Here is a 13,664-nt window from a genome sequence, read left to right on the forward strand (position 1 = left end):
GAATGTAGGACATATGACGGTACTGGTGCATTATATGGGCCCTTGTAAAAAGTCAAGTTTGGTTAATGCTAATGAAATAAAATAAGATGAATATATAATAGTTTAGAAACAAATTGGGGCTATATATTTGCACATTAGGGTGGGGGGTGGGTAAAGCATAGCATATATTAAATACGTAACCTAACCTAATCTAGGTACCTTTCCCCCCCCTAAACTCCAAAAACAACAGTATAAATATCGTAAACGCAATGAAAACTACGCCTTGCTTTGCATTACTCTATACCGGTCTCTTGAATTAACCCGTCTGTAGCGGGTTTTTCGTGACTGGTTTTCTTGTAAAGGCCCATCTAATGCACTAGGGCCCATAAGACATTTCAGAAAAAGCAGAAGCGTCTTACAATCTTAAGAAAGGAATAAGAAGTGAGACCAGTCGATAGAACTTATCTCGTTCCAGGAAATATGCTACAAATGTAGATTCCATAAATAGGTTGCATAATGAATTTTGAATTCGTTAGTCAAAGTTAATCTATGTCCTTTTGTTGCATTACCAGTTTTGATTTGTATTTAAGTAAGAGTATTTTGCTTGTTTTAAATATATACCTCGCTAACACGTCTAATGACTTGATACTTTCCCTGTAAATAAAGACCGTTAGATAAGAAAATACCTTAGTTTTAGATTCCCTTTAGAAAATCTGTAATTATTTTGAAGGCCCTTCCGCATTAATTTTTTTCGGGGATTGTTTGTAGAATAGATAGATAATTTATTAGTGACTAACCGGAACCCCGGTATTTCACATCTACAACTGCAAAGACTGTAAAACACTAAAACGAGAGAAATAAACACAACAAAAACCAGAAAGGAAAAAAAGGACTATGAACTAAATAATGAACATATTAGTTTAGAAATCAACTATGAACATTGATCAAATCGGGTCGTATCAATAAGAAACTGAATCAGTAGAGAACGAGTAAGTTTACAAACACTAAGCAAATACAAATACAAACTTCCATGGATTTTGCGTAAATTTAACATCGCTACATGTTTCCAATCATTGAGACCAATGGGTAGTTTCTTTAGTTCTGGAAAGGATTTAACCCGGGGAAACTTAGTAAGTGGGGTGTATAAGATTCCGTGTTCTTGTGGGAAGTTCTATATTGGTAGGACTCACCAATAATTTGTTGAAAGATTAATTTAACATCGAAATTCAATAGAAAAAACCCTACAAGTAAGCAAGCCTCCGGAAACTTTTGCTTCAACCTTAGAAGAACATATTTGGTTTCAACCAGATCAAAATTCTATGTAAAATTTGATGAAGCCTTAGCTATTTCAAATGATAAGGGGTACACTCAATGGGAAAAAGAAGCCATAAATATTAAAAAAAAAACATATGTTTGCTAACCTTTCGATAAATAGGGACACAGGTGATCTAAATATTGATTCAATTTATGATAATCTCATAAGAGTCAATCAACAGTCAAGAGGGAGTTAATATCTTAAATAATCACCAGGGGACTATTTTAGACCAAACGATTTGCTTCAGTAATAGCCAACAAGAGGATTTACCTCAGTTACTCTGGTGCTCTCACTGAAGTAACTCTAATAGCATCTTTTCCCTACGTGGATTAGTTTACGCCAATTGTATATTATTATTTTTTTTGTGGTGGTTTTATTAGTTTTTAGTTTTAGCTTGTTTTTTTTTTCTTGTGTTTCTTTCGTGCTGAAGACGCCTTGTTTTGATACAGGCGAAATATCCGCGTTGTTTTGCATTTTTCGTCTTTTCTCTCCAATGGACGCAGTTTCGTTTGTTGTTTTTTTTATTGAGATTTTTCTCTCTGTTGGTTTATTGACATTTATCTGTAGCTTAGGAGTCAATCAAGTTTTTTAACCTTAAAATTGGCTTCTACATTTGTCTGTAGCTTAGGAGTCAATCAAGTTTTTTAACCTTTAAATTGCCTTTTTTCCAATTAAAACCTTTAATTGGGAAGTTCTATATTGGTAGGACTCACCAACAATTTGTTGAAAGATTTATTGAACATCGAAATTCAATAGAAAAAACCCTACAATTAAGCAAGCCTCCGGAAACTTTTGCTTCAGCCTTAGCAGAACATATTTGGTTTCAACCAGATCACTTTGTAAAATTTGATGAAGCCTTAGCTATTTTAAATGATAAGGGGTACACTCAATGGGCGAGAGAAGCCATAGAAATTAAAAAACAGATGTTTGCTACCCTTTCGATAAATAGGGACGCAGATAGTTTAAATATTGACCCAATTTAGTGAATCAACAGTCAAAAAGGGAGTTAAGATTTTAAATAATCACCAGGGGACTATTTTACCTGCTAGACCAAAACGATTTGCTTCAATAATAGCTAACAAGAGGATTATTTCGCAACTGAATAATTAAAGTAATTTCCAGTTTTTTTTGTTTTTTTTCCTCAGTTACTCTGGTGTTCTAACTGAAGAACTCTATAATAGCATCTTTTCCCTACGTGGATCAGTTTGGGCCAATTATATATTTTTTTGGTGGTGGTTTTATTGGTTTTTAGTTTTAGCTTGGTTTTTTATTTTGTTCTTCTTGTGTTTCTTTCGTGCTAGAGACGCCTTGTTTGGATACAGGCGAAATATCCACATTGTTTTATATTTTTCGTCTTTTCTCTCCACTGGCCGCAGTATCGTTTGTTGTTTTTTTTTACTGAGATTTTCTCTTTGTTGGTTTTTTGTCATGGCTGGCCAGTTCGGCTTAAGATCTTTCATTCATTAATTACGTAACCTAAACTTACCTAACCTAACCAAAATATCAACTAAATGTTTAATTAAAATATAGCTACAATGTAGTTTCCCACCGAGCCAAAGCTAATTGTCTGATTTAAATACAATAAAAACCGGTTATTGGCTCATGTTCGCGTCATTCGCGATACTTATTCTCGAGTGTGTGCTAGCTAAAAAGTAAGTACCATTTAATATAATTAAAAAAAATCGTTTTTCGTTTTTATTAAAAAATAAGTTTTTCCGAAGTAAAGAGTGAATTCGAAACTTAAAACGGCAAATATTATTACTTCGAAGCCTATCTAACATATGTCAATAAAATTAATGCAAATAAATCAACTGGTGATATTTCCCTGTGTTTGAAGGATTACAAAAACTAGCGCTTATTACACATCTCACTATGACAATCTGGTCGCAACCTAGCCTTGCTAGAAAAAAAGAAAAGACGGGAGACAGATCAGTGCTACCCATACAAAAGGCATTTTCCTTGTTGTTAAAGGAGGGAGGCTGTAATTTCGAGTAACTAGATTTTCGACCGTGCTAATTCCAATGGTAAGACTTTTCATTTTGATCAGACGCCATTTTCAAGGTGTTTCATACTTTTTTTCGAAATCACCATGAAATTCTTTTCGCAATGAACTTTTACTTTTAAGACGAACCGAAATAATAGTTGCCATTCCTGAATCAATGTCAGATTGCAACTTTTTTTTCACAAGGTAATAAACGCTTTTTTTAACATTTGGTTACTATGGGCTGTGGTTCGCTCTTTACTAGGTTGCAGCTACCGCTGCAACCATGATGCGTTCTATGCGGGCTGCCATCCTTAATTCGTTGTCGTAGTTTCCATAACTTTGTTTTTAAAGCATTATATTTTCATCATATTTTGGTATATTTTATTAGGATTAACCGTTCTTCAATTCTTGGGTGTTTTCTGAATAATTAACAAGTACCAAATTAAATTCCCGATTCTTCCTAATTTTCAAAGACTTATGTTTGTGTAAGTTTCCACTTCATTTCAAACATTCATATCTCATTCTCACTTACTGAGTATTTAATTTTAAATTGCAAAATAGACAGTGGTTGGGTTGGTTTCAATAATTTTGATAATCCTTTCAGAAATGCCTGATTCATGTCTGCTAATTATAATCCTCACTTCACGCAGGTGGGAAACGTCATAACGTTAAGTCAAGGTCATGTAATTTTAGGACCCCCTCTCCCACCATAAACGTCGCATGATTTATAAGAACTACATATGTGCAAATATATACATATATATATATATATATATATATATATATATATATATATATATATATATATATATATATATATATATATATATATATATATATATATATATATATATATATATATATATATATATATATATATATATATATATATATATATATATATATATATATATATATATATATATAATCTGGTTAATGTCGACGTTCACCGGCGAATGTTCGAAACGATGTCTCCCCCCCCTTTTTCGCCCAATAAATTCGTTCATAGGTACGTGATCCAAGATCAGCAAAAGAGGTCATCATCAAATGGTTCATGGTAATGAATGGTAAGTAAAGAGCGTCCCTTGTCAATAGTAACTATTAAAAGTTTGTCAACTGTTTGATTACGTTTTATTTAACAAAAGAATCTAGTTTTTCCACTGAATAAAAAATGTAGCCAAAGAGGAATGGTAGCCCTGTCACATACAGGATAATTTGGTCAGTAGTGTCAATTTTTGAAAATTATGGGGGGGGGGGAATATTTTTTCAAAGTCTGGGGGAGGGTAAATTTTTTTTTTCAATAAAAATACCAAAAACGTATTTTCAACGAATATACAAAAAAGGTATCTTTCGAAATATCATCCTCCCTCCCCTCTCCCCATTTGGTGTCCCCCGTTGGTGAAATTATGTTTCCACCATTTGGTGAATGGGGGAATCTCCCCCATTTGGTGAAATTGTGTTCATTTTAATCTCATATTCATGGATTCAACAAAGCTACTTTTCATTTAGGTTTCTGACGCCAACGATAATGCTCCAGTGTTTACAGAGGTTGCTTATTCATTCGATATTCCTGAAGATGCCACACGAGGTTCTGTGGTTGGTATAGTAACAGCAAACGACGCAGACGAAGGAATAAACGGCCAAGTTTCATATACAGTCTTGTCTGATTGGGGAAATGATATTTTTTCGCTTAACCCTCAGACGGGCATATTTACACTTACTTCAAGATTGGACTACGAACAGGTAAGGTTTTAGTACTACTATTTTCTCTCAGATCTTTAATCTTCAGATTCAAAAGCATTAGAGGCTATTCTAAGTCCTAGTTTAGTTGGTACTTTCCCATTATATGGGCACCTCTAAAAAACAGTCACGAAAACCCAAGGCATCCACTCCACAAAAGCAAAGATTTGACGCTAACTGATGTTGTATAAACAAGTATTCAGGGGTTTCTCACTCTGGGAACTATATTTAAACTGTTGTTTTTTGGGGTTTAGGGGGGAGGGAGAAAATGAAATAAAACAAAATAGGATGAATATATAATAGTTTAGAAACAAATTTGGGCTAAATATTTGCACATTAGGGGGGTGGGGTAAAGCATTGCATATATTAAATACGTTAATATATTGCATATATTAACGTATTTAATATAAGCAATGCTTTACCCCCCCCCCTAATGTACAAATATATAGCCTAAATTTGTTTATAAACTATTATATATTCATCTTATTTTGTTTTATTTCATTAGCATTAACCAAACTTGACTTTTTAGAGGTGCCCATATAATGGGAAAGTACCGTTTAGTTTTTTTTTAGTATAAGAATAGGTATGACTTTCGAAAAAGCGCACATTAGGACCATTCTGGCAATTACACAGGGATTGGGGGGAGAGCTGGGGGGTTGTGAAAATTTGAAAAGTGGACACAAATATGTTAATTGTATTGAAAGAAACTATAAAACAATCATGCAAATCGTGGCATTTCTGGGAAGGGGCTACGAAGGAACTCTTGCTAAAATTTCTAACCATTGAAAAAATTCTCTCAAACACGTTTAAAGTTAAAAAAAAAAAAATAATAAATAAAAAACTATATTTCTTTTTGTTCTACGATGAGTTGGTTTTATCAACCCACTCTTTCATCATGTTTTTTTTGTATTTTCTAATTAAAGATAAAAAAAAGAGAAATTCTAAACTACTTCGAAAAATTGTGCCTTTCAAATAGCCCTAAGTCAGTGAAACAATGAACTGTAATTTTGTTTGTAGCATAATGAGTCAGCTCTTTCAGTCCCGTTCAATTTTTAACCATATCATTTTTTTTCTTTAATTTTTAAATTGTAAATTGAGAAAAATGGGATAAATCATTAATTTTTTTGATGAGAAAATTGAACGAGAAAATAATTGCATTTTATAATTAAAAATAAAGAAATAGGAGAATCATACAATTTTAAGACTTGCTTTGAAAAAAAGGTGCCTTTCAAATTGCCAAGTCAGTAAAGCAGGGTAATATAGTTTTGTTTGCAACAAAATGAGTCTGCTTTTGGAAGCCAACAATATTTTAATTCTCATTAGTTTTATCGGTTTTTCAACTAACAAATTTTAAAAAGTTTTTAAGGGAAATCACCAACTAGGCCTTGGAAGAAAAAGTTCCTCTCAACTAGTCTATACTAGTTTTATTTGCTGAACGACAAGTTAGCTATTTCAGAACTACTTCTTATCTTACCTTACCTTCTTATCTTACCAACCCTTTCTATTTTTCGTAGTTATAAATGAAATTAAAAGACAAAACTTGCCTTTTAGATACTGTAAAGCCAATAAAATAGTCTTTAAATAGTACGATGAAGCAACTTCTTTAATTTCGATATGCAACTATACCAAGACCGTATCCAGGGGGGGGGGAGAGTGAGGGGGTTTAAACTCCCCCCGAAATGTTGGTCCGACTCGTAAAAAATGTAACAAAAACGAATATAAACAAATTTTTGATGAGCTTTTTAAAGTTCTTTACCCCCCCCCCCAAAAAAAAACTCCTGATTAAAAAAAAACCTGAAATATGCTACTACTAATAACTACCTACTGCAGCATCAAGCTACCTGAGGCCAGCACAATTACGCATGCTCCTCCTCCGTCCCAATCTATTCGGAGCCTCACTCTGTGTCCCTCCTATAGAGGTCCATTTACCTTTATGCCCTTCTTTATAGCCTCTTCCTGCCCATCTGGGGACGACCTGATTTTCTTTTGACCCCTGTAATAGGTATTTTTTCCAGATAAAAATTAACAAATGAGATAAATGATTAAGTTCAATTTGGAAAAAAAGTGCCTTTCAAATAGCCTAAAGTTAACTAAACAGTTTACTATATTTTTCTTCGTAGTACGATGAGTCGACATATTCGGACTTGCTCTATTACCTTGTGAGCTTTTAACTCCCATTTTCCAATTAAAAAAGAAGAAAGGGGATAATTAATAAAAAAAGATTCAAATATGGTGCCAAGAAGTCGCAAGAAGGATGATTTTAATTAAATGTCTGTCATTTGTCAACTATCCTAAAAATAGTAAAATAATAATATTTAGTAAAACTTTAACCCTCTCTGGTAATTCTATTTTTGTTTGTATTTTCAACAAAAAAAAATATATTTACCTCCATTATACCTCCCCTAAGACTGGGAGGTATAATGCAATCTAGTTTAGGAAAAATTGGCAGGCTACCTTTCAAATAGCCTTAGGTTAAAACAACAATGTATATAGTTTTATTCGTAGTACAATGATTCGGCACTTCAAGCTTACTCTTAAACAATGTGAAATTTTTTGCTACCATTTTCCAATTAAAAAAGAAAAAAGAAAATAATTAATAGAATATGCTCGAAAAATGGTGCCATGAAGTCGCCAGTAGGAGGTTTTTATTAAATACCTGTCGGGAATCAAATAGCCCAAAGTTAGTACAATGCACTAGAGTTTCATTTGTAGTACAATGACTCAGCTTTTCTCAAATCTGCTACATTGTCTCATCAAGGCACGTAAGCATTTTTTTTTTTTTTGAGGGGGCCCAGTAAAATAAAAAAATATTTCATTTTCTGAATAAGAAGTGTCTTAGAAACTTGCAGGATTTTGGGAGAGGCCTGAGTTTCGATACCTCCCCCTTCTCTATACGTGCCTGGTCTCATCAATTATTTTTTTGAAACTTTCTAAGCGTAATTCAATAATTGAATTATTTTTTTCCTTACGACTAACTATTTGAAGTAGAAAAGTAAATCGTTCATGCGGGAACATTTTCTATTTCAGATGTAGGAAACATTTTCAAACAATTCGTGGTAGCGAACTGCAAGTAAGGAGCAACGTGGCTCAATAGTAAGCGAAACTCTAAAAAACGAAATTTAATACCAATAGATATATCAAAAGAATTGGCTTATTATGATGATTACAAATATATAAGTTTCATTAAGTTTAGTGTTACCCATCAAAGGCTAAGAGAATGAGAAAATTTGCCTCGTTTTTGAAAAAGAGGAGAAACAGCCCTTAAAAGTCAAAGAATCTTAATGAAAATCTCACCATCAGATTCAGCGTATCAGAAAATCTTACTATATAGGTTTTATCCTCCTATCTACGAAAATGTGAAATTTTCTATTTTTGCCAGAAGAAAGATCACGGATGCGTGTTTTTTTGTTTTTTTTCCAGGGGAGATTGTATCGACCCAGTGGTCCTAGAATATTGAAAGAGGACTCATTTTAACAGAAATTAATAGTTCTAGGGCTCTTTTTAAGCGAACAAAAAGATTCGAGGGCAACTAAGCCCCCTCCCTGACTCTTTTCCCCAAAAATCGTCCGATCAAAATCTTGAGAAAGGCCCAATAACTATGCCTTTGGATATAACATGACCCCCCCCCCAGGCCCCAGAGGAAAGGTTTCTTAAGTTATAAAATTCGCCCATTGTTTACGCATAGTATTTGTTATTGGGAAGTAAGCGTATATTTTCAGGTGGGGGGGGATTTTTGCTGGGGTTTTCTCCACTGGGGATTTTCCCAAAAAGATCAGAAATTAAATAAAAAAATACAAGGTTTTTCAACTGAAAGTAAGGAGCAATATTAAAACTTAGCAATATAAAACGAACATAAACTACTATGTATATGAAGGGAGTTGCCCCCTCTTCAACACCTAGCTTTTTGGGGTAAAGTTTGAATTTTGTCCCAATCCCAATTCTTGAAGAAAAACTCCTGAAACACAAGGGTCGTTTAATTAGAACAATAAGAATCTTTTTTAAAAGTACTTAAAAACTATAGCGTAAAGAGCGTGGTGTTGAGGGGGAGGGGGCAACCCCATTCATATATGTAATGATTTCTGTTCGTTTTAAGTTTTAGTGCTGCTTCTTGATTTCAGTTGAGAAAAACTTGTGGAGGAAGAAATGGGAAGCAAGCAATCAAGCACTTGTTTTTTTCTATTTAATTTTAATAAAAAAGCAGAAAACATTCATACAGGCATGAAAGAGGATTTTTTTTTTTTGGAATGGAGTAGACCAAGCTTCTGGGTCAAATAAAAAAAGAAATTATGGATTTATATTAAAAACAAAAGGACATATGAGAAGAATCATAAAAATTAATTTTTGGGGGCCGTATGTGCCTAAGAACATGTATGTCTTTCCACCAATAGGAGCATCATGGCTCTTAAAAAAGTATTACAAAGCTTCTACAAACCGTTCTCTTCAAGTTTTCTAAAACTAAAAATTTATTTATTTTTTTGTGAATTGGAAAAAATTGAGGTTCAAATTAAAGCATTAATGCATTCCGATAAATTTTAATGTAAAGTATAGTCATAGAAAGTGTCTGATCATTGTCTGTGTGTTTTATAAAAATATACATTATGTATGATGGCAAGTTTATAGCAAGTGGTTCGAATTCACGATTTTTTTTTAGGGGGGGGGGGGGTAAACACATTTTTTTAAATCGAAGAGAAAGGCATTTTTTTTTCTCATTGAAAGTACCAAAAAGGGAATATACCAAAAAAGGGTATTTTTCTCAATCTAGGGGCAGGGAGTTACCCCCCCCCCCGTATTTGATGCCACTGGTAATAACTACCTCCATAAAAAACGGTAATTAGTCTATGGACTAGGTTAGTCTAAAATCTGGAGAAAGATTATTACAGTTTGGTTTTCGGTAGCCTACCTACAGGCACAAGTATTATATTTTGATAAGATGGAAAGTCTGGAATTACTATAAACTTATAACATTCACGAAATCGCGACAATGTACCTTAATCTAAAGTAAGCTACAAATGAGTTTGTTTTACTAAATCATAATGTTGATTTGCAAAAAAAAAATAGAATTGGCATTGGGTCGATATTTGAAGCAACCGGTGAGATTCATAACACTGAAGTATAATAGGCACATCCGCCAGAATTATTTTGGAGGGGGTGGGGTTAAACTTTCCTGGGAGAGTCAAAATGAAAATAAATCATGAATTGACTGGAAGAGGAGACACAAGACCTTCCTACTACTTATGCACATCAAAGGACACAAATGGCGGCTGAAGTTCAGTTCAATCAATTCAATTAATTTAATTACAAAACGATACAACAAATAACATCAATCCAAGTGGCTGCCCAAAGAAAGACATGAAGCACTGGGTAAGTACTTCTTTAGTTTACGAGATTTGCGAATTTTTTTGCGAAAAGATCTCAGTTACATACGGATTCAGTTACACGGGGATTAGTTAAATGAGGTCAAGTTGCATGGGGGGTTCAATAGCACGAGGGGTTCAGTTGCATGGAGGAGTTCAGAAGCTTGGGATTCAGTTACATGGGGTCGGTGGTCGTTATAATACACAAGTTCTATTTGAACAGTGTTGTGAGATCCCCTACCACACCCCCAAAGGACTCCGATACCTACCATACCAAACCGTGTATTATCGAAGTTACTCTGTGGTCGTTTCATCTTTTGTAGTATTTTATTAATTGACTGTTTGATCAATGACAATAACGTTTGATAGATTTTTTTTACGTTAAATACTCTAGTTTCTTTTCTTTGTTTTTAAAAATTTTTGTAAGAAAATAATTTTCTGTGGGGGGGGGGGGGGGGAGGAGGGGGCAAAATGAGGTCTAGGGTGAAAATTTGGTCTGAGAGAGGCAGTTGTCCCCTCTGTCGCATAGGAAATTACGCTCCTCAACCCAGCCCCTTGCCACTTACTGACAGGGGTGAATCCGGGGAGAGGGTTAAAAGTTCTAGTGCCCTGTTTAAGCGACCAAAAAACTGAAGGGGCAACTAAGCTCCATTCAATGCTCAATTTCCCCAAAGTTATAGGGGTCGTGTGTGTCTCATTGGGCTATGTGTATCTCTTTGGGAGCGTTTGAATCTTTTGGTTACTAAAGTATTATATTTTTATCATGTGTTAGGATATTCGATCAGGATTAACTTAACTTCATTCCTTGAGTGTTGTCGGGAGTAACACGTAAGTACCAAATTTTGAGTTCACTGCAGGGGATTTTTCACAAGGAGAATTTTCCATGGGGAGGGAATTTTCCAGGAGGTGAATTGCTACAAGTTTCGTCCACTAGCCTGAACGATGGAAATTCAATAGCTCAGAATTGAGGTCTTAGTCCACCAGCCTGAACGGTGGAAATTCACTAGCTCAGAATTGGGGTCTTAGCCCACCAGCCTGAATGGTTGAAATTCACTAGCTCAGAATTGGGGTCTTAGTCAGTGTTCAGATTGGAGCGTTGGGGTCCGACTATCAGGGCTTTTATTTGTCAAGACCTGAATGCTAAGCGATGGACATGAACTCGATTGGGAACCCATTGTGAAAATGGAAAAAACAAAAATATATTGTTGGTATGTGTGTAGAGCATGGCATGGTTACCGCTAGGGCAACAGTCTAACCGTTAACGGTTTTAGATATCCGTGAATAAGTTCTAAAGTGAGAGTGGAAGTTGGGACTAAGTTTTAGTGCCCTGTTTAAGCGACCAAAAAACTGAAGGGGCAACTAAGCTCCATTCAATGCTCAATTTCCCCAAAGTTATAGGGGTCGTGTGTGTCTCATTGGGCTATGTGTATCTCTTTGGGAGCGTTTGAATCTTTTGGTTACTAAAGTATTATATTTTTATCATGTTTTAGGATATTCGATTAGGATTAACTTAACTTCATTCCTTGAGTGTTGTCGAGGAGTAACACGTAAGTACCAAATTTTGAGTTCACTGCAGGGGATTTTCCACAAGGAGAATTTTCCATGGGGAGGGAATTTTCCAGGAGGTGAATTGCTACAAGTTTCGTCCACTAGCCTGAACGATGGAAATTCAATAGCTCAGAATTGAGGTCTTAGTCCACCAGCCTGAACGGTGGAAATTCACTAGCTCAGAATTGGGGTCTTAGTCCACCAGCCTGAATGGTTGAAATTCACTAGCTCAGAATTGGGGTCCTAGTCAGTGTTCAGATTGGAGCGTTGGGGTTCGACTATCAGGGCTTTTATTTGTCAAGACCTGAATGCTAAGCGATGGACATGAACTCGATTGGGAACCCATTGTGAAAATGGAAAAAACAAAAATATATTGTTGGTATGTGTGTAGAGCATGGCATGGTTACCTCTAGGGCAACAGTCTAACCGTTAACGGTTTTAGATATCCGTGAATAAGTTCTAAATCGAGAGTGGAAGTTGGGACAAAGTTCTAGTGCCCTGTTTAAGCGACCAAAAAACTGAAGGGGCAACTAAGCTCCATTCAATGCTCAATTTCCCCAAAGGTATAGGGGTCGTGTGGGTCTCTTTGGGCTATGTGTATCTCTTTGGGAGCGGTTGAATCTGTTGGTTACTAAAGTATTATATTTTTATCATGTTTTAGGATATTCGATTAGGATTAACTTAACTTCATTCCTTGAGTGTTGTCGAGGAGTAACACGTAAGTACCAAATTTTGAGTTCACTGCAGGGGATTTTCCACAAGGAGAATTTTCCATGGGGAGGAATTTTCCAGGAGGTGAATTGCTACAAGTTTCGTCCACTAGCCTGAACGGTGGAAATTCAATAGCTCAGAATTGGGGTCTTAGTCCACCAGCCTGAACGGTGGAAATTCACTAGCTCAGAATTGGGGTCTTAGTCCACCAGCCTGAATGGTTGAAATTCACTAGCTCAGGGAGCGTTTGAATCTTTTGGTTTCTAAAGTATTATATTTTTATCATGTGTTAGGATATTCGATTAGGATTAACTTAACTTCATTCCTTGAGTGTTGTCGGGGGGGTAACACGTAAGTACCAAATTTTGAGTTCACTTCAGGAGATTTTCCACAAGTAGAATTTTCACTGGGGAGGGACTTTTCCAGGAGGTGAATTGCTACAAGTTTCATCCACTAGCCTGAACAGTGGAAATTCAATAGCTCAGAATTGGGGTCTTAGTCCACCAGCCTGAACGGTGGAAATTCACTAGCTCAGACTTGGGGTCTTAGTCCACCAGCCTGAATGGTTGAAATTCACTAGCTCAGAATAGGGGTCTTAGTCAGTGTTCAGATTGGAGCGTTAGGGTCCAACTATCAGGGCTTTTATTTGTCAAGACCTGAATGCAAAGCGATGGACATGAACTCGATTGGGAACCCATTGTGAAAATGGAAAAAACAAAAAAAACAAAAATATATTGTTGATATGTGTGTAGAGCATGGCATGGTTACCGCTAGGGCAACAGTCTAACTGTTAACGGTTTTAGGTATCCGTGAATAAGTTCTAAAGCGAGAGTGGAAGTTGGGACAAATTTTTGGAAGTGCCCCGCCTCACCTGCCCAGAGTCTCAGGCAAGTGATCCTAAATTTGAAAAAGTGGAAATTGGCTCAGATTTTCTAAACTGAGCTGCGACAATGAATAGATACTATTGGGAAAGTGATTAGAGACGCTGGACATCCGTGAACAAGTGCTAAATTGAGAGAGGAATTTGGGACAT

At 35.5% G+C, this 13,664-nt stretch overlaps 1 protein-coding gene across 1 annotated transcript in view; it reads left to right on the forward strand.

Moving 5' to 3' along the window:
* Nucleotides 1-13,664, forward strand: part of ft (cadherin-related tumor suppressor fat) — a 163,049-nt gene that overhangs the window by 42,483 nt on the left and 106,902 nt on the right. Inside the window, exon 4 of the mRNA XM_089089942.1 lies at nt 4,788-5,021. Coding sequence (XP_088946068.1) covers nt 4,788-5,021 — 234 coding nt within the window. The remainder of the gene's footprint in view (nt 1-4,787; nt 5,022-13,664) is intronic.

The sequence above is a fragment of the Artemia sp. Qi Xiang Cuo genome, chromosome 5 (genome assembly GCF_049724085.1).
Source record: "Artemia sp. Qi Xiang Cuo chromosome 5, ASM4972408v1, whole genome shotgun sequence".
NCBI classification, from domain to species: Eukaryota; Metazoa; Arthropoda; class Branchiopoda; order Anostraca; family Artemiidae; genus Artemia; species Artemia sp. Qi Xiang Cuo.